Source organism: Trichoplax adhaerens, genomic scaffold (assembly GCF_000150275.1).
Source record: "Trichoplax adhaerens TRIADscaffold_15 genomic scaffold, whole genome shotgun sequence".
Classification (NCBI taxonomy): domain Eukaryota; kingdom Metazoa; phylum Placozoa; class Uniplacotomia; order Trichoplacea; family Trichoplacidae; genus Trichoplax; species Trichoplax adhaerens.
In genome coordinates, this window is record NW_002060957.1 from 534,718 (window position 1) to 562,570 (window position 27,853).

General features: G+C 32.1%; 3 protein-coding genes across 3 annotated transcripts; all 3 read right to left on the reverse strand.

Moving 5' to 3' along the window:
* Positions 1-1,902: 1,902 nt before the first annotated feature.
* On the reverse strand, positions 1,903-4,812 carry TRIADDRAFT_60387 (uncharacterized protein; the record flags this gene model as incomplete). The annotated part of the gene is made up of 8 exons (XM_002116417.1): positions 1,903-2,133; positions 2,254-2,466; positions 2,555-2,660; positions 3,187-3,303; positions 3,387-3,790; positions 3,903-4,024; positions 4,198-4,551; positions 4,707-4,812. 8 exons carry the CDS (start codon positions 4,810-4,812, stop codon positions 1,903-1,905), a joined length of 1,653 nt encoding a protein of 550 aa, XP_002116453.1.
* A 1,320-nt stretch (positions 4,813-6,132) lies between these two features.
* TRIADDRAFT_60388 (uncharacterized protein) lies at positions 6,133-11,578 on the reverse strand (the record flags this gene model as incomplete). Its single annotated transcript, XM_002116418.1, has 7 exons — positions 6,133-6,171; positions 7,161-7,579; positions 8,743-8,862; positions 9,749-9,873; positions 9,964-10,008; positions 10,349-10,465; positions 11,538-11,578. 7 exons carry the CDS (start codon positions 11,576-11,578, stop codon positions 6,133-6,135), a joined length of 906 nt encoding a protein of 301 aa, XP_002116454.1.
* Positions 11,579-18,284: 6,706 nt separating this feature from the next.
* On the reverse strand, positions 18,285-27,100 carry TRIADDRAFT_60389 (uncharacterized protein; the record flags this gene model as incomplete). Its single annotated transcript, XM_002116419.1, has 13 exons — positions 18,285-18,515; positions 18,817-19,029; positions 19,206-19,311; positions 19,390-19,496; positions 19,847-20,407; positions 20,508-20,635; positions 20,743-21,096; positions 21,321-21,447; positions 21,588-22,066; positions 22,344-22,463; positions 22,928-23,061; positions 24,198-24,239; positions 27,048-27,100. 13 exons carry the CDS (start codon positions 27,098-27,100, stop codon positions 18,285-18,287), a joined length of 2,655 nt encoding a protein of 884 aa, XP_002116455.1.
* Between the last annotated feature and the right edge of the window lie 753 nt (positions 27,101-27,853).

Consider the following 27,853-nt stretch of genomic DNA (forward strand, 5'->3'; position numbering starts at 1 on the left):
GAAGACAAACTACGACATCTGTTAGACACCTCTAGGGAATGGAAACTGGACTGGGCAACTTCTCACTCCAATTCCATTTCTTGTCTTGCAGTTTTCTCTTGGACCATCGCAGTTTCAACTCGTTTTCAACCTTAATAATGACGGTGCAATGTAGTCGGTGAATGTATCTTAATGGTACATACGATATGAGGTAGAGACGGGTAGTCAAAAAGCCTCTTGTACAACCAGCAACTTGCAAAATGACGAGTGATGGCATGGAGCCATGGACTACTGCGATACTGTATCTAGTAGTCGAAGATCGACGATCTACTGTACACACAAGATGCAAAACATTGCATAGCAGATATTCAAAAAGTCTCATGTGCAACCAGCAACTTGCAAAAAGACGAGTGATAGCATGGAGCCATGGACTACTGTGATACTGTATCTAGTAGTCGAAGATCGACGATCTACTTTACTATACTGTACACGCAAGATGCAAAACATTGCATAGCAGATATTCAAAAAGTCTCTTATACAACCAGCAAACTTGCAAAAAGACGAGTGATAGCATTGAGCCATGGACTACTGCGATACTGTATCTAGTAGTCGAAGATCGACGATCTACTGTACACACAAGATGCAAAACATTGCATAGCAGATATTCAAAAAGTCTCATGTACAACCGGCAACTTGCAAAATGACGAGTGATAGCGTGGAGCCATGGACTACTGCGATACTGTATCTAGTAGTCGAAGATCGACGATCTACTTTACTATACTGTACACGCAAGATGCAAAACAGTGCATAGCAGATATTCAAAAAGTCTCTTGTACAACCAGCAAACTTGCAAAAAGACAAGTGATAGCATCGAGCCATGGACTACTGCGATACTTTATCTAGTAGTCGAAGATCGACGATCTACTGTACAGTGTACACACAAGATGCAAAATAATGCATAGCAGATATTATCGCGGAATCTGAAAGAAGTTTTGAAACATGCATAAAAAAGGAATTCAGTCTAACGATTGATTTATTAATGTAGGATTAGGGTAATGGAGGGCATAAGTAAGACTAATAATAGTATGAAGTGATAAAGAGCTGTGGTAATATTTGTCTCGGCAAATTGACTAGTTGAAGGCCTAAAATTGCTAAACTTGGACGTAGACCGGTGCCGAGTGCATGCATGTGTTCTAGCCCCATGCACGCTGATAATATCGCGTATCGCTATAATAAAACCGTTGGGAATGGACTGCAATTGGATCGGCTGGCAATCAATGAATTGGATAGCTTTCTCGTATAATCCTTATTCTAGTTGAAATGCATTGATACGCATACATGCAATTATAGAAGTATGGTACTGTAAAGAGAAGCAAGTACATTAACATTCTACGCGTATTTCAAGTTTATACATATATAGTCATATACGTTGTAAGACGAAATCAGCTCAATACAAACGCTAAAATAGAAGAACTGTTGAAAAAATGAAATAATCCAATGCGACGTTAGACTGCAAGTGATGATTAATAGCTGACTTTCGAGAACTGTTGCTTAAAATGTACTGGATAATGCATACGAAGTTCTAATGTACAATCTATTCAGTTTTGGCTCGGTATGCCTTAAAGTAGAAATAAGGCTTTCAGTAGATCAAATGATAAAATCCACCACGATACCGATATCTGAACTTTGATAACTATTAATATATAATTAACACCGTATAAAAATTAAAGACATTGCGATATTTATAGCTAAATCTCGAAAAGCATACAAAAGCACATGGTTTCAAAATTGAAACAAACACTGGTTACAATTCTTTTTTTTCTAGTATCACAACTACAACAATGATAAAGCGAAGCTATTTTTTTAACGTTATTTCTAAGTTAAAATAGGAATTTGTCTTAATCAACCACGAAGTAAAGGCATTTAAACACTGTTACTGTTGGTAATAAGGGACGGAAATAAGTAGGCGTAATTTAAATGCCCATCCGCTACGTTTTGTAGGTTGGTAGCAATTAGACTAGCTTCTAAAGTACTGGACTGAGCAGCAAAGCTGGTAACTAATGCTTGTGCTGGTGGGTCTTCAATGTCAGCTCCATAGTCAAGAAGGCTATCATGGCGTAATGTAGTTTGCAAATTTGCAAAATTTACTTGAGTCTGTAACAAGAAATTGAAAGGATGGTTTATCATATTCGTAACGTTAGTACGACTGCTACACATCAAAGTTTTATTGGTTACGCGTATAATCTCTTACATTCATTTAATCTTTATACTTACGATAGATTGCGAACCAGTAGGGAATCGTTCTGGCTGAAATCCAGCAACACCATCGACATCGTAATATTTTCCAGGCATATTAGGCACAAAGGATGCATACTCAAGCAGAGGATAATTGACAGCCGCGTGCTGACCAGATGCAGTCCATAAAATCAAGTGGATGGCATTGATCAGTTGACGTCTATTTTGAAACGCTGGAGGAAAATCTTTTATCTGTTCAATAAATTAAAACTGAAGTTGTTATTTAACGTAAAGGATAAAGCAAGAATTGAGCTTATAACGAAAATGGGCGCCTATTTACCTTGCCATTTGCGGAGTTTGGAGTGCCTGTTGCCTCATTGGACAACTCATCAGCCCAGGCTTGTAATTCAAAATCGTTGACAACATCCGCATCGCTATCATAGTATCTAACAAACGAAGAATATTATTAGAATGGCATGAATAATTTCAGCAATATCATATTTGATAGCATATGAATATACAAAATAGGATACATATACGAGTATTTAGCTAGCCCGTTAGACCTACAGAATCGTAACGTATTATTAAGAATTGATAAAATTGAACGAAAGTAGACAACGATTGCCAATTAATTGGATAAGTACGTTATGGCGTATGAATTTTCTTAATTAATTTTAAAGCTACTATTAATCCTGAATTATTTTTAGTTAGCACTTTACTCAAAAATAAAATCATTAAACCAAAGATTTCGTCATTATCAAATTAACCGGTATATCAGTATGCTATGATAATTCACACTAGGCATCAATACATTATACCCGTATACATATTTATTAACATAGCACAAAGTGATAGTGTTATGAATTATAAATTTAAGAATATGAGAGAAGTATTGTACCATATACATCTTAAGTTGTAAAGTACTTTACGTATATATTAAGAACAGCATACTATAGCTAGTAAATAACTTACAATGAAATATATTGTTCCGTAAAGTCTCGTAACAGATCAAAGACTTTCTTGCCGTCATCACGATATGGATAATAAGGTAAGATAGTTTCTGTTGCTGATTTATCAATTCCGTAAAGCCTGCAAAGCCGGCAGTGGCTATATTGTCATATTGGCCAAATTGAGGGATATGACTTAGCTCTACAAATTTGTTCAAGGTTAACGTGCCAACGCAATGACGGCGTAAAATTTGGCGTAACGGATGCTTTAAGGGCAAGTGTCGATTACCAACAACGCAGACTGGATCCATTAAGAATTGAGTTTTTAAGAGATGTTCAACAAGTTGACTGGAGACATATGTCGCTAATTGAGCTCGAGTTTTAGCAATAGACCAGTTATCGCCATCAGCAGGGGTAAAAACTGAGGACGTTGGTGTGCTATCCATCTGAATTGCAACTGGCAGTAATTGACCATTATTGACATCGGGATTAGATACGAATATAGCAATTGGCGATGAGGTATTTTGCATTGTTCTATTATCAGTGGGTACTTCGTTGATGTCAGGTCCTTGCGGAAGTGCTCGTAATTCTGGAAATTGCATTACGAAGATACGACCATCTTCCAAAGCCTAATTTATTTTATGTTTACACAATTTACACAGTTATCATCGATGACAATAATTATCCAAGGAAGCTCAATTATCACTACAATAACAGTAACATGATAAATTACTTTCTTACTTGATTTACAGTATTACCAAATGTTTGCGAATTCAATTTGGACTCAATAGCATTCTTCCAACCAAAATCAGGATTTAAGAAAGGTTTTAACTCAGAAACCTTAGTACCATCGAAAATAGCATCTAAGTAAGACCAAATGTTTATTTTTTGAGCATTATTAAAAGGAAATATTAAGAGATATCCATGTATGAAAGATATAGTACGGTATATCTTACAAGTATTATTCGCTCCGTGTGGCTCTATCAAGTATATTGTACAGGGTATATCAAAATGGAATTATTTATTTCTGTCTTACCTCTCTGACAAACAACTTTCCAGACAGGCTTAAAGCAGCTAGTATAAAACAAGCGCAAGCCATATCGCGAAAAACGAGCTGATAAGCACTTTCGGAAGTAGCTTGGTGTGTTGTAAGTATTTTCAACGGTAGTGCCATCCAGCCACTTACCATATTTTGCTCCCACATAGACACGTGAGTACCATGCTTTGAAGTACTTATTAACAAGTTTAGCTTCCGTAGGATCCGACAATATTGGTAAACGGCCATGATTACATTTGCACTTATATTGAGCAATATGCCAGTTTGTGTAATGATATGGACGAAAGGCTTTATAGCAATGTTTACCAATTAATTTCCAACCCTGTGGACAAGCTACATGTACATACAAGATTTAATATTTTGGTTGCTTAATTCAAGTTACCATTACCGGTAATTAAGATCTGATTAGCAGATCGGGTAATTTTGGAGAACGTGTTATTATTAACAAATTACTCATAAATAATGTGATTAAAGCTACTTCAACTTACATGATTTGAAAACTCTGGATAGCTGCAAGGGATGTAATCCTGCCAAACGCTGCTCTGCAAAGACTTTATCATCCGAGAAATTATCAATGATTAGATCACTAGGCATCGTGAGTTGATTTCCTAGTGCCTAAAGTAATGAATTTACAAAGCATGAATAGGTTTAGCTAAGTTTGCTATCAGTAAAAATTTCTTGATTGATAGTATGCTCTTAAAATAATTACATAGTATATGATTATACTAAAATATAGCATCCTATCAAAGTCGTTAAATCCAATTAGCTGACTTATCCATTTTTACCAATAAATTTCGTGGTGCAGCTAATTACGATCACTGCATAAACTTATTTTAGCATGATAAATTATAACTCAGTATTATAGCAGTATACCATTGTATGTGATTATGACTAAGTCTAATAGTATCAGAACTAATACCTATGTTGTTTCTTTATCTTTGCTTGCATTCAATTCACATTATATGATGCTTATGTACTTTATATTTCTGCATTGCATTTGTACTATCCTTCACATAGGTTGCACTCTACTGTTGATTAGTACAACAGTAACTCACATTCCCAAATTACAGTTTGAGACTCAAAATTCTTTGAGTTTACCATTAATTCATTACAGCCTGTCATCAATTGATTTCAAGATTTCAATCTTAGCTGTATACTAACTTAGATGAATTTAATCAACAAAAAAATAAAATTAAAATTAAATTAATAGCCTGATCGACACTCGAGGGCTTAGCCACACCCGAGATCATAATTCGAGGACAATTTAGTATGCTGATTATTTTGACGCATGCGTCCATTAAGCGGAAGGTATATTTCTTTTCACGATATAGTTCCGCAAATTTTCCTTTCTAGATATTATTTGCCAGCCGGACTAGAGATTTCTCCGCCTTTACCACTCCCATCTATTATTTAAAACTAATATTGAATGCGATCTGCTTTTCTTTTTTTTTTGTCACTTAATGAACAGTAAAAAGGATACGTCCGCGCATTGCAATCGATCGCTTAAAAATTGCAGAGCTATAATCACCTGGAATGATTTCAGCTAATTATGGCACAGTTGCCATGTATAAGGAATAAAGTGATAGTATGCAATGTAGAACTGTACGTCTTAATAAAGTAACTATTGATTATAGCTCGTATGATGAAATGGCTCACCTACCCATATGAGCTATGTAAGGTCGTAGCTGATAGCCATACTAAGTATTATTGCTATTTGAGCAATCTACTTTTAAGATTAATGACTCCTATACATTATCTAGACGAGGTATAGAATTGACGGAAAGGAAAAATTGCTAAATAGTACTTAAATTAAATTCAGAAATTAAATTAATCAAATCATTCTTAGCAAAGTGTGCCAATATTTTTTTATTACTATATCATCATTCAAATTTTCTTGGTTATTGTACAATTCAGCTAATGACGAACGTCACTGATCGTAACTAGTTGCTTAACCTATAATTTTTTTAGAAATATTTATTGAGTAGTGCTTATTTGCTGTTGCAAAGTATGGCGATGTCTTAAAAAGTCACGCAAAGAGTCAAAGGAGTAGGATGCAGCTGCCGTTAATATAGACAAAATTTCATTCCTCAAGGGATGTGTCCATTTCTGTGATGCTAAAGCTTATACCTATTCTAGATGTGCAAATTGGCAAAGACTGACTAAAAATACTATTAGTCATAGGTCGCTAATTGCTGTACAAATTTTTTGAGGGATCTTATTTTACATGGAGTGACTTTGCCAGTATGAGAATGCATGGATGCTAATAGTTTTTACTCTGTTAATCTTTCATATCAACAAAAACTTCCAATTATACTTTGCTATTAGCAATGCTGATATTGATTTGTTGATACACGTAATTATTAACTAAGCATAATATGGCCTAGTGTTGGCTTAATATTTACTTTCATAAACATAAAATATCTCAAATGCTATGATAAGGGTGGAGGAAGTAAAAGGCGGATTCGGATATTGTCGGTGAAATTCTCAATTAAATACTTTGCACCTACTTCCCGTAGTACTGAGGCTTACATTCTTTTAGAGTACCATGTACCAAATTGAGTCTATATATATAATGCATGGTAGGAAGTGCAGTACACTCAATGAAGAAACTGTTAATGTTATACTTCATATAGTCAAGATGTTTGTATCATTATAATATCTTTACAATAAATAGTAAAATATCCTTTCGCGTTAAGTTTAACATAACTTAGATAAAACATTTGCTGCAAGTGAGGACTTGCAGTTATTGAAAGAAGACAATCAATGATTTATATAATTATTAATCTCATCTGAAATTCTGAGTCAGATACGCGAGTAAGATTAAATTTTAGAACGCTAACGTAATTATAAGCTAGTGCGTATATATATTTACGAAGAGAATTTTTATTAAGATCAAGGTTCAGTTCTATATCAAAAGCAATACAGTACATAAAGTGACTTACCAACTGCGCATCGTAAAAGAAGGAAAACAACGCCTTGTAGTCTTCAATAACGGTAAAGTCTCGAAGAGAATTATTGCCAGTGGTAAGGAAAGTGGCCGCTAAGTTAGCACTGTCCTGTAACGTGAATTGATACGAAAAAAACCATGGATTTTCCAATGGATCACTAAATGCAACACCGAATGCTGTGCCTGGATCGGCATCCCATAGTGGTGGAATTAACACAGTTGGATCCCGCAGAGGATTATTAAAATCTGGTGTTTGACGTAATGCATATATAGTTTGACTTTGGGCTAGTTCAGTTTGACGATCCGCTAAACATGCTGCACTAACGAATTGTGGTATATCGACTGGACAAGTATGGTTACTACGAGGCAATCCAACCAATTTATGATCCTTTTTAGATTCGATAAGTAAATCAGCTGTTTATAATTGTAGAGATAAAGAGCTATTATTAGATAAAAACACAGCAAATTGGTCTTTGATACGATATTAACCAATTCGGAGATTGTTAACATAATATATTGTTTAAGTACCGTGATGAGTATACAACGAATACGAATATCAATATATGATTAGCGCATCTCTATATATTCAACAGGTCTAGATAGGATAGAGCCATTTCTTCACTTTTTAATAGCATGATTGATTGTATAATCAGGGTCATTGCATAGTTACTGTAGTCACTTAAAATGAAACAATCAATTGGTTTTGCTATAGTCTGATACTATCTTAAATTTTATATTTATAAGGGTGAAACGTCAACATTGCATAGAGTTTACTTATCTTATTTTAAGCAAGCAAACGATATTTTAACGATACTGCCGAGTTAGCTCGACGATGGATAAAATGTAATAGACTTTGCAAATTTGATGTAATGATGTTTAGATAATTATCATACGCGCAAAGGAGAAGCCTTCTATTTTACTTCAGTCAAATTAAACGCTTAAGAAATATAGCATAAAGCATATACATATGAATTTATATAAATGAATTTATATATAATGGCCTGTAAAATCAATAATTATTAATATAAACACTGAAAAGGACAATAAAAATTAATTAAAGTAAACGCTGAAGTTTCTAACTGACCTATTGGTCTATATTCTTGATCAGAAGAAGTCACATCACTTTTATTTTACAAGGATAATTTAAGAAATGAATTAGGTAACTAGCTCCAAGATCTATACATATAATAATTAATCTGATAATTTGATAAATGGATTATTTAGTTAGGGACCAATCGTAGCATTGAGAATGAAATCGATTGATGATAACAAATAATTTATAGTCCATAATTTATTATAAATCGTATGTAATCATTAAGAACTTCTGTATCGCGTATATCGTCTTTAATATTATTTTTACTGATTCTGTTTAGTGTTGCAATTGAGATAAATCAAGATTGTTACAAAATTATGGAGGAGTCATGATCAACGTGAATATTTTAAGTAATGCTATGATTAAACTACAAATTATAGACAATAATCACTGCAATTAATTATTCCATTGCCGAAGCCTTGTAAGGATATTTATAAATCAAGTACTATGATTGTATAGTTGGCCAATATGGCATTCTACTTACTATTATCTTGGCTTTTGAAGAATTGGCTGTTAAAGAAGCAATCTGAATAAATTCCAACGCATAAACATGTTTCTGGTAAGATGCAGAATTCACCTTTACCACAACTCTGACGGCAAACAGCTAAATAGATTGAAATTTTAGTTTTCTTAAATTTCTTGAATTAATACACATAAGGCGTTAAAATTTAGCGGTTTGGGAATTCTAAACTGCTAGCGATGACAAAGACTACTACATGCGTAGTGATAATGGAATGCTTTAAATTATTGACTTTTATAATCAAGATTAAATCAACTATGAGTTAATATTATCCAAATTTTTATGAATTGTTATAAATGGCTTTTCTTTATACGATTAATCAGGTATAGAATGGACTGTAATGTACTGTACATTAAATGCTCTATCATAAAGCAATAAGGTCCGCACCAGCTGTGTTCATGGCATAATAATATAAAGGTTCAGTTTTCGATTAATTTAAATTTTCTACTAGATTAATTGCTAGTATGGTAACTGTTACAGAGTAAGTTAACTTTTCAAATAAGTTCACGTTTAATCCATGCTTCATATTCTATATAAGTCAAATAAATTATAGACAGCGCCATACAACTCCTTCACTATAGTTTTCTTGCACCGTTATCGTAACGTCTCTTATATTACTTTTTAATTTTACAACAACATTTTGCAACGAATCCCATAAATATTACATTGCAACTTAATACTACAATGTCTGGCAATGCATATATAATACACTAATTTACAGCAAATCGATCAACTACAACTATCCTGTATCATATAGTCGGTACCGGATAAAGTGCAATTATGAGCTTGTGGCAATTTAAAGATCATAACGGTCACTTACAGAGTAAGATCATTACATGAGGTTAGCTAATTTATGAATAGTATCATGTCTTTGAAAAATTAACATATCGCATGCATTGCTATTCAAAGTGCATGAAATATCACTGCCTTGACATAATGACAAATATATTCTGTTTCTAAAACTACTTACGTGTAAAACAAGGATCTTCGCCATAAATTATTCCATTAGGCCTTGACCAACCTTCACAACATTGAGGATCTTTTTGATTTTTTATGCTTAAGTTCTTAATGATGCTATTTAGTCTTTGACCATCGCTGATTTAATTTTAAATGAGTAATTAAATAATCATAGGATACATAGGATCTGGCATAGTATCAAACTTAAAACACAGAAAAGATTTTTACCTCTCCACTTCGCAAACATTGTTATTGAGAAAGCCAGCGATGATACTTGCAATAAAAGGAACATAAATTATTACTTATTCCATATATCTAATCAAACTGTCTATTTTTCTAAGGATATTTAAAAACTGATATAGAATTAGCAACAAGTTGTTCGTACTTCATAAAATGCCCACAATTAAATAAATCAGCTGATCACAATGATGTAACTAAATTTAACAACGGGATCTATGTAGAGATATAGATAGTGTGTTTCGTGTCTCTTTAGTTTTTAAGACGTGAAATGCAGTTTTTACTCGCTTTGGCTTAAATCTCCAATTATATCACAATAGAAATAGTATGAAACACTTTTTTTGCACCCTTCTTTTTGCTGTATAGCTTCCCCTACCTTGTTAAACGCTCGTATTGTGATGAGGGTAGTGGCAAGATGGCAAAGATGGCTATAAGAGCCAATACAGACTTCATTTTGAGACAACGAAATGAATCTGATCGTTCACTGTGCAACCTAATCAATTCAACGTGAGAATTATTAAGAAGTATCAAGTTGTTTATCAGTTTTTGACAGCAATGATTAATCAGCCTTAATTATTTGTTAATAGTGCAATAGATTATGATGACAATGTGATTGACTTAAAACAATTAATAAACAATTATTCATCATTGTGCTCGACATCGCTTCAATGAACACTATGTTAATATTGATCTAACTTTTCTACAATGCCATGCATTTTTCGATCTTATTTGATTCGCTGAAATTATTTTGCTTGACTTTTTGTAACCAAAAGACCACTTCGAAGAAGATTTAGATGGTAAATCTTATAAGCATTAATAATATCAGGTTTAAATAATACTTTCTTAATAAATACGTAGCCTACAGGCAATACAGATGGCTAGACTGCTAGAATTTAAGATAGATAATTGAATCCATAATTTTTATATGCCTTACTTCAAGATTTCGTTTAATTATCATCACAATAAAATTATATAATAACATTTACTATTATCAAAGATACATTTTCGGCTAGAGAATAAATAATGGAAAAGACTAGATTTAAGAAATTATTATTTATCAAAGTATGATTTACAGCCATTAAAAATTATAAGCGCTAAAACATAACTACGTAAGATATGGTAATGCACATGGAGCATAAAAATTATAAAGAATTTTTGCCCCTATTCATAAAAATGAATATTTAAATTAAGGGATCATTAAAGGATCCTTATATTGATAATTCATTATAATTAATTGGATTATTAGTTTTGTTTCACTAATTAATGAATGCTTTGCTAAATCACAATTGTTACGGTAATAATGAAAAAACCGTTCGGGGGCAACTAAATGCGGCAGTTAATATTTAAAATAAGATGCATCGTCTATAAACATATTTTCGAAATTTGAAGGTTAGGATCCATTTATTTTCCTAAACTTAAAACAATAGAAACTACGACATTAAGTCACTAGGAATGATTCTCTTGGAGCAAGCCAATGTGCTATCGTTTCCAAAATACTTCTGATAGTAAAAATACCTTAGTACGACTTTTTACAAACGATTCTAGAGGTATAAATTGGGGTATACTTTGGAGTGGGTATAGTCTGGGCTGTTACACAGGTTCTCATTTTTTAGCATCCTTTTATAATTGGTGATATTATAGTCATATCATGGTTTTATATTTTAGCTAAATATTTACAGCGGTTAATTGAAGCTATAAAAGTATAGCTAAAGTAAAATTGTTGCAAGAATACAGATAATTTTATTAATTTAATCTAGCTTTCATTTTATGATCTATTCTTAGTGTATGGTACTGTTTTGCATAAACGTTGTATAATGGAATAGTATCATAATAATTAGTATCACTACTACGTAGTTACTAATAAAGGAAACATTAGAGTCGTCTAATGTTTTAGAGGAGAGCGAAATCATTGTACAGTAGATTATAGTTGACTTCTATTACCCCAAAATACTACCATATTAGTTGCGCTGCCAACAATTTCTAATAAATATTCAAACTTAACAAGATTTATTCATTTGCTAGATTTTTCGTTCTAATCAATAATTTTCAGAGCTCGATCAATTTAGCTAGCGCTAGAACCAGTTATGTAGATAAATAAACGTGATTGGTGCTTTTAAGACTCTTGAGATAATATTTTGTAATAGATATCCTAAGATGATCTTATTCTATAATAGCCTAGTAGTGACTAAGTCATGGTGTTATGATATATGAGCAGTATTAACTAAATATCATTCTGATACCATTACCTACTATATTTGCTTTTAAATATTAGTGGGCTAATAATTATTTTATCAGGTAATTCATTCTGATAGAAAGACATTAAAGAGATTTCGTATAATGCTATTTATACAATGTAAAATTATAGATTATTGCATGTAACGATAGAAATAGATCTTAAAACGCAAAGCTTAATGGCATGAAGTTGGTTGATAATTTATTCCCAAATCTAATAAACTTTCATTCAATCCGTCATACCTTTACTTTAATCACACTCTATTTTCTAGTTTTAATCACTCTGAATCATTTTTTAAAGCCTCCTTTATTTCTTTATGCTTATGCTGAAATATATCTGAAGATATTGTTACTGCTGAAATACTTTTTCTGTCCACGTAAAACGAAAGGCAGTAATTTTAATTAAACAATATCACAGATATCAATCTAATCTACGAGACGCTATAAAAATATGAAGCTGTGAAGCTTACTCAAAATATGCTTTGACATCGAAGTAATATAACGCTAATTCTATATCTATCAATACATCTATCGATCATCACAAAACTTGACTAAACTACATTGCTTTTCCTAAAAGTTCCAATAATAGCTTATTTTTGAGTTTGTAGCGCCAAAATTTTCATCATTTATTTCTAAGAGAAAAAATTAAAAAGAAGTATCAATGCGTTGTATACAATAAAATATTTGCTTTTACCATGTTGTACTAGGACTTTCGTTAGCTAATTTAAAGGTTAAAGGTTAATATTTCATAATGCTTGTAGTATTTTCATAATGATTTCAGATACTGATATGGAAAGACTGGTAAATTTCTTTTTTACATACCTTTCCCTATAATACGTATGATTAGCTCATTTGGCGATGATAGTAAATAAAGCATAAAATAAAAGAATTATTGTATTTTATTCTTATATAGCTCTGATTCGATAAATGATATCATAGTGAATACAGATAAATAATGAGCCTAGGATGGGTTTTGTAATTTTTAATTGAAGTATTGAGGCCAAAAAGTCAATATATCTAATGTTGACTAAGAGATATATGGCTACTAATTGTTTCTACGAGACAATGAAAATATTTCTTAAGTGCAAAGCTACATAAAATTGTCTGCGTATTCTGCCTTTAGTATTATATATTCAATATGAATGTGCTATGGGAATTGACCTTGGCCTCTAAACGATAAGCTCAAGGACAATATTATAAAATTGTGAACGACAAACTGATATGCTATGTACGGTACCGAGATCTCGGAACAGTAGGAGTTAATTAGGTGCTTGCTTTGCTAGCCCCCATCAGGCAATGCTCGCTTGTTTTGTTCTTAATTCTATGACGGGATATTGACTAGATTGCTAGAAGAATTCTTTAATTTAATAGTCACTGAAAGTAGTTTGTTTACATAAAATTCAATAAATATTCTTGAGAGATTAAATGTTATACCAGGAGATCCTACGTTAATGATTAATTAATTAATTAATTAATTATGAAAAAAATAAAGTTGTTGCTAAGTGTCACTAACCAGCTTCGTGACAAAGATAACGTAAAACAAATCTCTAAATTACTCTAGTCTCCAGGATTCAGTATCCCTAAACTACCTCACAAGAATTTAGACGCCTTTGCTTCTACGTTAAAACAACTATATAAGTCTTCTTTTATTCAACTATCTGCCGAGCTTAACCCTTCGGCAGCAGCTATCATGTAGGAGTCATAACGGTTCATGAAATTTAGCTCATATTGGATAGCTAAATTAATACAGAAATTATTCATAATTTTGGACATGTACCGAACGATTCTAGATAATTAGACTACAGTATGTCCACACGCAGAATTATTTATAGTATCACCTATAATTGAATATCTTCAGGATATTCATCATAAGCGTTACAAGACATAACGCTATAATCAATTACTATTGGTTACCTTATAAGAACTTTTACTACAATGCAGCATAATTTACTGTAACAAATAATAACTACCGCAGTTCTTACTGTAAGTCATCATTAGTTATCTCCATGTATGAATGTTAAACACTAAATTTAGTCATATACTTTTCACAGTGGCTCGTACCGTAACACTAAGATATTACGTTTAAACCATGTGTCACAATTTTACTTCTGCGACAAGGTAACGTACAGTAAAAGTCTATAAGTAGCTACTGACTTAAACGCCCTTCTACCTAACTTTAAACACACACAGCAAAATACTGTAAAGATAAAACTTTTATTAGCAAAGACACATCTACAACTTTTTACTACCCCACTCAACTCAAATGTTCCCGTTTATATAGGAAAAGTCTAATTTGTAAACAACAGTATTATTATTATACCTTACTAGGAGAAACATCTCGAAATGAGATGTTCGTTACATAGCTTTTCTATCAGTAAACATTTTGTATTTCTTACTCTTACTTAATCTTAATCTAAGCACGTAGGTTGTCTAATTCAACTATCATCAACTAGAACTTGAATCATCTTACTGCTATTTATCACACAATAACAATCAATATCAAATATGTAATGAACTATCACAAACAACATCCACGTTAAGGCATTACTTATCTTACCTAGAACTACAAATATGGATATTCTCCGTACTAGCTACTACTGTACTTATTAAACTATCCCAATGACAAGGCAACACCGTAACACCATGTAAATATTAGTGTTAACAAGGCATCTCGAGTAGTTGTATCAATTTGCAAGATACTAATATCATTTCTAGATGAATGCCCAATATCTTTTTACATCTTAATAGTTGATGGATATCATAAAATTGAACGAAAGCCTTTCACATTATTACCAGTGCCATAGATAAATTCCAATTCTCTATTAATTACTATAAATTCACTTCTAGACTTAATTATTTTCAAGCGCAGGCGACTTATGAGTTTCTGACATAAAATTCTAAACTTTTAAAAGATTAATAGTTTGAGAATATCGACAGTACGAAAAGTATTTCTTGATATTTCGGAAATAAGCTAATAGAACACCTGTTGCTAAGTAGTACAGTTATTCTTTTAAAATAATTGCTAATAAATTGCTTGATGTAATCTCTTATTTCAAACGTATATGTTACGGTCAGTGTATAAGCTATTATTGCCATGGAACGATTCATAACTCGACAAACTCCGATATAATTTGCTACTAGGTAGCAAATAAATGGGCTGCATGAATAACCCGTTCGTAATACGTACTTGTTACGGTTCATCATTACCGTAAATAAAAAAAGAAATATTTATTCATATTTTTTCTAAAGTAGAGTTGCGATATGTTAAGTCGTTAATGGATTTCCATTAATGAATGTGTGATAAAGATTGCCACACTTGATTAATGAGTTATTAAGTAACATGTCTAGTTGATTTGTTAACTGGAGTAAGAGTGGTAAACACTCAATATTAATTTACATATATCTATTCTATACTGACTGTCATAAATATATGTTATACAAAATCAAGTATATTGTAAATAGAATTATGCTGATAGAAAATGGCATAGGTATATAAGAGCGTGCCTTTAATCATAGAAGGAGTTCTCTTATTACATTGCCTAGTAATATATGTTATCGTTCGAATAAAGAGGATTTATGAAGTTATCCGGATATACACACTGCTGAATAAGGTCTTATACTAAGCTGGTCGAGTTAGTGAAGCTTATTAGCAACGGTATATTACGGTAGAGCGGTTACGTTAGGAATAAAATTAGTTACTTGTACCACAAACGACGTTACGACAGAACTATATATTGATAGTTTTTCTATTACTCGTAAGTAAACAATTGAGCAGCCTAAAATTTGTCATGTAACAACTGTAAATTGCTAATAATAAGACACAACCAAGATTGGGAGAGAAAAGAGTTCGAAATAGCCTGTTATTAATTCCGCGTCCGTTAGCTCAAGGAATTTAGCTTTTTTAATGAATAACTTAACATGGCAATGGAAGAGGCGAAAAGAATATATGCTTCTGTTTATTCATTTGCATATATAGCTATTTTTACCTATGTTCTTGTATTTATACAGCTCGTCAGGATTTCTATTTAGTATCTACTAGGATAAATACATAGAATTTGCTCTTTAACTTCTTAAGTTCACTTTACTATTCGTGGATTCGACTGCCACTTGATTGAAAGTTGTAAAGAATTTTGTTGATGTATTTACTGGGGCCTGATTGTGGCACAAAATATACCATTGTTTCGATGCTTAATAAGCAGCAGTCCTATTATTTCACTGTAGATCAATGTCTATATTCGACCAGAGAATTAATGATAATTTACTTATATAATTAATCAAAATGGGGCAAAAATTTTTTCATGCACCGACACTGATGTCATGCAATAGAGCCTACAAATATGATGTACTGGTATGACAGTATTCATTTTAGGAACTAGTTAGAGGTGATTGCATCCGCAAACAACTTCAGGCACTGAAATTCCACGGCCCATATACAGTATTGAATAGTTACTGGCCCTTAAAGGATGATACAGTAAATGATAACTTATAATTACGGCTTAAAAGATATGCACCACTTGCAGGAGGTATTAACTGAAATATCAGCTTACGCCCCTCTAGAATCATACAGGCACGTAATTTTCTCAGCATCTATCATTATCATTATTGATTTATTTATCTTGGCTAACTTTATGAATGGCTGAGTAAAGATTTTAAGTTTCGTCCTTTTGGACAACATTACTTGAAACAGCATTTTGTAGGACTATTTCTGGTAGTCATAAAAGTACACAGAATCCTGAATATTATATGCTCTTTATATTTTATTTCATGCGAATTATCTTACTCAGTTAGGACAGGTATATATTTGTTTATGATATAGGTAAGGTTAGAGTCTGAATTTTTATTTAGGTACGTAGTATTCTCCATTATACTGCGGTATATAATGATTATTTTGCTAAATGAAATATCTAAAATTGACGGTAACATTCTCGTATAAGCGAGTAGCAAACAAGTAAATTACAAGGATAAAGTTTTACTAAATATAATTTAATAAAACTAATGTCCTCAAGCTGCTATAAGAAAGAAATGGATACCTTTATTAGTATTAGAATATATGGCATTAAAACTAGTCTATTTAATTGTCTCTCACTTTTAAACTAACGACAATTACCAGGTTTAGGACACTAAAGCAGATTTTGTCATTCCGATTGTGACTAGGAGGAGGTAAAACTAGTAAGATCCATGCTTTGACGTTTTAAGATAAAGATATCCATGACAAATCATATGTTATCGTATGAATTAAATTTTACCTTAGGAAAATCTAACATCTTAGCATAATAAATTATTAAATTAGGGATAACGTCAATACGATATGGTGCTAAGTAACTGTCCATATAGGCAATTAAAATATATGCTTGTATTGCGATACAAGGACCACAAGTTAATAAAATTACGAATTCGATGAGAGGAAGGAAAAAATTTTACGGCGGACTAATTATACTTGAAGAAATGATGGCATTTACCAGTTAATACAGAAAGTGAAATTTTCTACGAAATAATTGGATGCGCACTATTCATACCCAACTAAATTTTGCAGTAATAGCGAATGAATAAAGAAAGAAACTCAATAAATATGAGCGTATCTGTTATAATATTAAGTACGGTAATTTTGCGTAATATATTAGAATTAGATCGATATGATGTTAATAATAAATCCGTGTCTGGAGCAAAAAGGATGCCATACGGCAATTTAATAATTATTCTGTAATATCATAGTGAACTGGTAGATTACATCGCAAACGTAGAGCTATAATGCATAATACACTATCATTCTAAATTAGATAGTCTATTTTAACCTTATATGATTTGATAATTTATGCTTAACTTAGATAGTTCCTACATTTTAATGAAGTAAATTAGCGAAGGTAGATAGTTAGTCTTATTACAAGAGTGGAAGCTTGTAGTTTTTTCTGAAATATCGCGGTCTATATTCTGTTACTTATTCATAAAGTAATAAGATGTAGCTTTAACTGATATGTGAAAATAGCAACAATGCTACTGCTGATTTTAAATATGCCCGTACTATCGATGTTACAATGTAAAATTATGTTATATTGCTGTTAGAATCCATATCTGAAATGGTCTTAACTACTAATGCTATTTGGTACATTTTTTGGATGAAGGTACTTATAGCTCAAATGGCCATTGGCAACATTGGCGTTATTTCTAGCCACTAAATTAGCTTGAATGGTATCAATGCGAGCCTTGAATTCGAAGACCAACTCTTCAGCATCGCTATCTGCCATGCTAGCTGCATAATCGAACAAACTATCGAAATGTAATGAAGCCAAGTTGAAGCCAACTTCTACATGAGTCTAGGATAGAAGAAATAAATATTAGAGATAAATTTGTTATTGCGAAATATTAGTACTGGAAAGCTAATGAGGTAAAGTAAATGATGACCCTATAGTACTTTAGCTGTGGTTAATTATTATTATCTTGTTCAAGAATGTAGAGTGTTACTAATTATAATTGTAATTATCCTGAAAAATTTAGTATCAAACCTTGTACTATTGTTTACAGTTAAACTCATAAAATTTGAAATTTTGCCGATATTGTTTGTCTACTAACGTCGCAGATTCTAATGATAAATGCTTATTGGATAATTATACTTACTAAAGATTGGGTCTTGGTTGGGAATTTTATTGGGTCAAATCCTGTTACACCGTCCACGTTATAAATTTTACCAGGCATATTAGGTAGAAAAGTGCCATATTCAATGACTGGAAAATTAACTGCTGCATGTTGGCAAGAAGAAGACCAAACGAATTTATGCAATACATCGATGACTTGAGCTTTTGTAGTGAAAGATTGAGGGAAGTCGCGTAACTACATATTTAAGCGAGACGATACCAGTTTAAGTAAGTAAGTAATGATAACGAATTATAGTTTTTTTGTAGTCTCTGAATACTATTAACATCAGTTCATATATTGCAATAAAGTTTAGCTTTAAAATACATAGCTCTAGGTGACTCAAAATGACACTGGATACAGTTATTACTCACTTTGCCTTTGCCTGAGTCTGGAGTACCTGTAGCACCTAAAGCAATTTCGTTTGCCCAACGTTGCATTTCATGATCGGCAACTACAGTTGCATCATCTACATAATATCTGAGAAAATTAATTTGTAAAATTAGAATCGAAGGTTATTGTATTTGTTCCTCCAGGTCAGTTGTCTATTAAACTTACAGGTTAACGTAATCTCGTATAAAATCACCAATAGCTTTATATAATTCTAGCCCATCATCTCGGTAAGGAAAGAAAGGAAGTGCTTGCTTATCCAATAATCCAGATTTCTAACTCATGATAAATATAATATATAGCGACTTAAATTAGTATATACTACAAAACGTTGTACTCAATTAATGGTAGACTGTTCAGTGATTCGATAATACAAATTTTTATATCATTATAAACTAGATATTGCTGCTTAAGTGCCCAGAAGGTGATGCTTTTAACCAAAGCTAGCAGAATCGTTGTCTTACTAAGCAATTACTACAAGCAGCTTCAGTTATAATTCTATTGCTTAATATAACAGTTAGGTCAATTTTTTTCGGTAGTGAACGATAAGTACTTCAATATTTTGCGTTTAATATATTGTAGCACAAAATTTATTCAACTCGTTAAAAAATAGTTAAGCTCAAACCTTTAATCGATAATTAGGGTCGTGATTATTAAATGACCAGGTATTAAATCCATTATTTATAACGTCATTTTGTCCCTTGAATCCAACAGTCAGGATTCTGTCCACTCTACCACCGAGTGGTATTAAGCTTAATTCGCCAACTTTATTCGTAGTCAATGTTCCTCTACAATGTTGGCGAATAAGTTGGCCCACAGGATGTGTTATTGGTATATTTCGTTTACCTGATACACATAAGGGATCGTTGACTAGATGAGTATGCAATAAATGTTCTAATAATTCAGCGGTAGTAAAAGCGGACATTTGAACTAAAATTTTAGCAATGGTCCAGTTATCGCCATCATCTGGTGTATATACTGGCGAATTTTGAGTACTATTGATCTGAATAGCAACAGGCAAAAATTCTCCATGGTTGACGTCCGGATTTGAAACAAAGATTGCAATTGGCGACATTAAAGTCATCATAGTTCTACCATCATTTGGTATTTCTTCAAAATCGGGGCTGGTTCTTATTCCTCTAAGCTCAGGAAATTCTGATACGTATACCCTACCATCTTGCACAGCCTTAAAAGTATAAAAAACAGCAAATTATAATTATGCGCAAGCATACAATTGAGATTTAGATAGAACTGATAGGGAAATACAGTAATCTTTATTTACTTACATCAACAAAGGTATTACTATAATAAGGCGAATTAGAAGCCAGTTTGGATCGAATTGCTTTCTTCCACTTGAATGATGGGTTTAGAACGGATTTTAAGGTTGAGATCTTAACGCCATTTAAATTAGCAGCTACAGATGATACATAAAAATATTAATAGAATCCAATCATGCTATCAAAAATCATTGAGAAATAGCATGATACCAAAATAGCCCTTATTTTTATATCAAGTAGTCACCTTTTTGACATAATATTTTTCTCAAAGGCCAGAAACAGAAACTGTATCTTAATTTTAAGCCAGATTGAGTAAATCCAGCTGTTAAACATCGACGGAATGCACTAGGTTGATTGCTGGCACCCACAACTGGAGTGCCATCGGGCCATGTACCGTTACCGCCGTCAACATAAACGGGGACAGAAGCAAATTTATATCGCTTATTTACTTTAGCGGCTTCCTGTGAATCCGATAGATCTGCTAGATGGCTGATATGGCATTCGCAGACATGTTTTGCAGCATTAAAATTGCTGTAAGGGTATCCACGGAACATTCTATAGCAATTCTCTCCAATTAACGTCCATCCTCGTGGACAAGCTAAAGAAGAACAGACATTGCTTTAAAATTGATCGTGCTCAAGGCTAACTGAAAATAATTGAAAGGCTAATATTATTGTAGTAAGGCCCAAACTATACTTTAAATGAAAATTCTACTAACTACCAATACTTTGGTTAATGTAAAGAATGTTTTTGGTTATATATCAGGCAGTATACCGAATCTATACAGTCACCTAAAGAAGATCAAGAAAGCATGATACTTACGCTTGCCGATAACGCGCTTCACGGGGAATGGATTTAATCCGGCAATTTGCTGCTCTGCAAATACACGATCATCTTGCCACATATCAATAATTAAATCATTGATATTAGTTGGGACATTTCCTTGGTCCTACGTATGTGAGAAAAGCATTACAAGAATTGATTCTCAATCGATAGAAAACATTACAATCATTGTCTATTATCAAGTGAGAATGTCGTAAAGGTTCCCCATTTTAATACTGATATTAGAGATTACTTCTATACACTTACCACATGAAACATATAGAAGAAGAAAAATAATTCTCGCCAATCTGAAATACTAGAAAATTCCCGGACAGAATTATTTCCTAGACTTAAGTAAGTCTGGACTAATTGTCCGTTGGTTCCCAATATAAAAAAGTATTGATTTAACCAAGGTGCTTCAAAGGGGTCACTGGCTCCAACACCAAAAGCCGTTGGTGGATCGATGTCCCATAATGGAGTAAGTAATACATCTAAATCACGACCAGAGTCATTAAAATTAGGCGTAGTACGGATTTTATAAATAACACGATTAGTAGCTAATTCTGTTTGGCGCTGGATGGTACAGTTGGGGCTAGCATTTTGCGGCAATGCTACTGGACAGGTTTGGCTAGTCGATCTTTTGCTATGTTGTTCAGCATCGCGATCGAATAAATTATTGTCAAAATTTTCTTCACTTCCAACGTCGATATCCGCTGCCCAACGTGTGAATTGATCAAAAGGCGATCCTAAAGTTTCAATAAATTCAAGGAAAATTTTGCAGAATGAAAAGTTGATGCAATCCGTCTTGAATTATGATACTCTCTATCTGATCTAAAAATCATGATCTCTGCATCTATATCCGTTCGTTATAGTAAATGAAATATGACTGATATCGCCGCAATACTTAAATTAACAATTACTGACTTTTGTACCTAACGTAGTCTAAATTTAGATAAGATGAATTATGGAAGCATCATACTAGAAAATAGTAGAGATGGAATATGAATTAAGAGTGCAAGTTACTTTTTTTTCCATTCGTCGCATTATAAGTTGTTGATTGACATCCTCTATAGCCCAAGACGCATAAGCACTTATCTGGCTTATAACAAGATTCCTTATTGCCACAGGGTACCTTGCAAGTTGCTAATTATAGAATAAATGAATCAATAAATGACTAATGAATTGAGCACATTATTTTAGAATCATTAAGCAAGTAAATTTCAAGCTATTGAGATTTTTGATCGCAAAACTGAGACTAGAAATAGTCCTACGCAAACAAAAATGGTGGAAAGGATTGAATCATGAGTGTTAAAAGTTGAGGTAGATTATATTACAGTTACGCTTAATTAGACGAAATTACACATAAATCATCTATTTTATCTTAAATACCATAGCTTACAGGAAAAAGGAGATCGCAATCAATACGATACAGAAATTTAACGCTGCACAAGATTGTCTATTTTAAGGCTACGCTTTTGATTGGTAATTGAATTTTAGAAGTACAAAAATTTTGCACTATTGAGACTGAAATTCACTGCAGAGTTTAGTCATCTATTTTCTTCCGGATTATTGTACAAAGTGTGAGCACCGCATACTATTGCACTTACGAATAAAGCAAGGTGCATTTCCTTCTCGATTACCGCCGGCCCTTGTCCAGCCATCGCAGCATCGAAATTTTGTAGCCCTAGCAATATAGTCTTCCTCATCAAAGAATCGGTCGCTGATGCTATGGTAAGCTCGCCTAAAATAAATTTTCAAAGTATGACATTTATATTACTTTCTATTATTAATTCAATGCCAATCAATATCACGAATTTCGCGTATTATTTCCCACTCCACTAAAAGTAATTATAAATACTTGGCAAACTGTAAGCTTAAATAAATCTCGATATTAGGATTGAGCTCAGCCTATATGTACTATAGAATGGAAGTTTAAACTCTGAGATATTATCGAAGGTATTCAATACTAAATCATATCTGTGTCATGATAAAGGTAAGAATAAGTTGGCCAATTTTTCACAGGATCCTATTACAACATACGATTTGACTTTTGCTAAGTGTAATATTATAATTAGCATGTTACTCACACTGTAACGCTGTAATATTTATTTCTTCTTAGTCTAAACTGTAATTATTGTAGTGGTTATCTACCTAAAACTGAACTTACTGCTTGAGCACATTTCAGTAAATGATCACTTTTGTTTCACTAATGATCAATACTACCACAGTTATTACCGCATTCATTGCTACCGCTTATCGATGTCTAATCTTAATTATACCGGAAGCTGTCCAGTTTACTACTGCCATTAAAACTAGATACATCTAACTTTGCAAAATCTGCGATCCAATTTACTGATTAACCTGCCAATAGAATGTATTTTAATCATGATTGATTAAATACTAGAACAAGATATTTTACAATATCATTAGTACTATACCACTGTGCAATCAACTCTTGCGACAATTTTAGCCCCTTTTCTATACAGATAAAAGTAAATAATTTGGAATGGTGGTTTACCAGTTTGACGCCCATGCTAATAAATTTAGTTTAGCCAGCATACAATGGAATTATTTACATGGATAGTGTAATACGTTAAATTTTAGGTAATGTATGCACATATTTAGTGAATTTTATGGCATTTACCGGTATTAATGCATGTTGTAAACTAATTACGATCGATAATAATCGATACCAGCGCGGTATAATATCCGCATATGCTAGTTATAATTAGAATTATCCATTAAATTGTTTTCAAATTTTAATAATACTAAGATTAATAACAGTAAAATTATAATTATTAACTTTTATACGAAGAAAATCAAGAAGAACATTAAAGCTAACATCAAAATGGTTGATAGCTTCAGTTGAAAACTTACTTGGCAGTATAAGAGCAGACATTGACATTGACGGAACCACTACTGTTAAGACAATGAATAAATAGATGCTATTATTTAACATTTCCATCATCTATAAATAATAACTTTGTCTTCTATTTGTAATAGACCAATTTTAATTGATAAACTATAAATGAAAAATTATTCTTTGCGTCACCATTGAATTATTAAAATAGGCTATTTTATGATGAAGTTGAGAAAACAGTCGCTTATAAAAGCCTAACAAATCTGATAACAGTCACCAATTTTACAAATATACAGTATTCACAAAAAGATCGTTAGTAATTAACATTCAATATCATTATTTATTGCTAATGTGGAGCATTAGTAATCAAATAGATAAATTCTACAGTATTGCTGTTATTTTGAACGGTGGTAATTACTTATTCCGGAAAGCAGAAATTATTTGGCCGATGTAACTAGTTATTTGCAAGTATAAGTGGCGTTTTAGCTATTATTACTGAATAAATCCAGAATTTTCTTCTATGATGTGTAAATTAATTGGGCCAATGTAACAAGTTATTTGAAAATATTTACTGTGATTTCACTCTTATGATAATATACTCGTAGGATCACTATTTTTCTTCCATGACAGGTAAATTAATTGGCCAATTGAACTGGTTATTATCCGCAATCCATATTACTTTTCAAATTATCGTGTTTTCCATTTTATTTTGCTGATACGTCCTTAATTAGCGGTTTTAAAATTTCAGCTGTATCATGACGCTGCAGCAATTAAGTGAACAATAATACACGGATTTAAGCTATGCTTTAATAATTTTAACCACTTTCTACAGTTGGCTTTAGTAGTAGTTTTAGAGTTCATTCCACGTACTTGACGACTGATCTTGATTTGATTCATTACAATTTAATGTGTTCTAGAATAATACTTATGTATCATTTACTACAAATTGATGATAGTTATTATTTCGAAGTATTGTTTGAAATAAATTATGAATAATGATCTTGTATCATTTAAAGTAATTGGATGATAACTGTTGTTCCAAATTGTTTTTTGAACGCGTTATACAATAATAATTATGAATTATTGAAATCATAAATGCAATGACTGCTGTTTCCAAATGTTGTTTATGCACATTAGGGAAAAATGAAGATAACGGTATAGACAATCATAACATTCTATGCATAATCTAAATTTAGTTATAATTATTCTCGCATCGCGGTAAATGATGGAGTAAGTTAAAAATAATCTTAATAGATTAATATGAATCGACAATATATGGAAATATTATGTTATGAATAAATAATGTTAATTTGTTTCCATGATTTATAAAGGTGTTGTGATTTCAGCTAATTATAGTATTATTGTGTTTTGAAAATGTAATATCGATATGTAGTAATCACTATGTAGTAGAGAATAATCGTTTATGCTTAATAAAGCAACTGTGGATGATAGGGGTTAAAACCATTCATTAAAGAAATTAAAGGAATTCTAGATGACAGGGTTAAAACCTTTCATTACAGAAAATTTTATTGTTATAACTTATGCTCGATGTAATTTCAATTTAAAATAATGTACTGGTAATTCGATGATGTCTAGAAATACCTTGATGCGATGTAATAAATCCAAATCAATAGCACTGATTCAAGCTAAGGATAGTAAAAATCTCTGAACTAATAAATTAAGTAAACTTTTCGACTATGTCTAATTTGCACAAAATAATTTGCATTAAAAGTTTTAATTGCGATCGATAGATAAAACATTTATCTTTCGATTTCTCTTCTCTGGTCGGAGTTATTACTTTGAGCTTTTGATCATTACATAAGATCAATTAGTTCACAATTAGAATGTGATATTTATTATCATTAATTACTCATAAGAATTGGTTTTAATCACAAATGATCTCAATTAAAAAAAATTTACTGGTCTATATTAGTCCAGTTTGACATGATTGTCATTTGCAAAAAAGTTATCTAGTAGTGATTTAAAATCTTATTTATTGCCTTCAGACTCAAGTTGGCTTTGATCAAGTACGATACCTATCTAATCAGACTTGATATAATCTGGCTTTTTAGACATTAAATGATATTAATTGGATGCATTTTACTATCATTTCCTTATCTGGTATGAAATATCCAATTACAACTTCTACTATATTTAGTGGGCAAATAAAAAAATGGTAGTTCCGTATGCTATCCATATCAATACCTAGCTATAACTTCTACCTTTTTAGCTATCAATAAAGCTATTTATATTCGATTTATTCACTGGCCTAATAAAAAATAGGATAATTCTGTATGCTATCCTTGACAGTAGCTAAATATAAATTAGATGATTATTATATAATCGAGAGGCCAATTATACGCTGCTTTGATTTCATTTTGAAGACTACCTCATTTCTGTTTTATTGTCTGCTTTTACCAACAAAATTATCTTTTAGCCATAATATAGTCATCTTTCAATAAAAGTTACTGTTATTTGGAACTGTGTTAACTTTAAAATTACCTTTTGTGTAAAAATTGGTTAGTTAAGAAGGTATAAAAATAGGATAGCATCTTAAATGCTATCGCTAGTTGTTATCATCGTGATAATTTCTAATCAAACTTTCATCCAGATTCGAGTTCTTTTTATTTGCTGTTATTTTCCTACTAATTTCTGCTTTCGTTATAATATTAAGGTGCAATTTTAAAATAAACTAGACCACAATTTTGCTTTGGTGTTAACCACAGCTACATGTATTAAGTGATTAGACTAAAGACGCTTCTAAAATGGGGCTATTAACCTGGCTACAACAAATAAGAACAATCATACTAATATAACCAGATCGATCTTTCTAAGTAGACAATTTGATACTGTATAGTAGACTTTACCTTTGGGAAGCAGTGGCTAAGGCTACTAAGAGTAGAAAGTATCCAAGATTCATGTTATCCGTTATTTTCTCGCTGAGTGCTTGCTATGATGACCAATCACCCGGTCGTTGTGGAACAACGCAGAGGATGTTTATGAAAATGACAGTGGTTAGATCCTGTATTTATAGTGGTAGATGAAAATCAGCGTAATTTATTATCGCCTCTAAGGGCATTGATGTACGGAAGTTTACTTTACGCTATTTCTTCATTATCATCAATAATTCATAATATTGACATTTAATTGTTATTCCGATCTGTCAGCAATGATTTGTATTCTTGATATCTTAATAATTCATTTTAAGATTCAATTTGATGAAAAATTATCTTGATCAATTTCTCAGAATTAATGACAAAGTTGGTCTTCCTATGCTGGCAAAATGTTTTACCTTCTTTTTTCGCATTTTAAGTTCATTGCTACATATTATATAACTTTGGAAGCTGTAATTAAGGTGCAGATAATTGGCAGTAGCCTATTTTGATTTCTTCCTGTGTTTCTGTATGATTTGAATGACTATTCTTTATCTAATGCATATTATTAGCTTATTATCGTTATGATTTCTTCAATAGTCTGATCATGACGGCTTGCTTGCGTCCTCAGATGGATTCTGCTTTAATTATAAATTAGAATCTGGATGGATTAATTGTAGCTCAGTCAATATTGCATTGGGGTTGTCAAGCGGATGCAAAAATGAAAATTTAAATAAAAAAATCCTCCTGGTCTTTCATTTAGCGTGTAAGAATAAGTAGAGTCTGACCTTTAAGCTTTG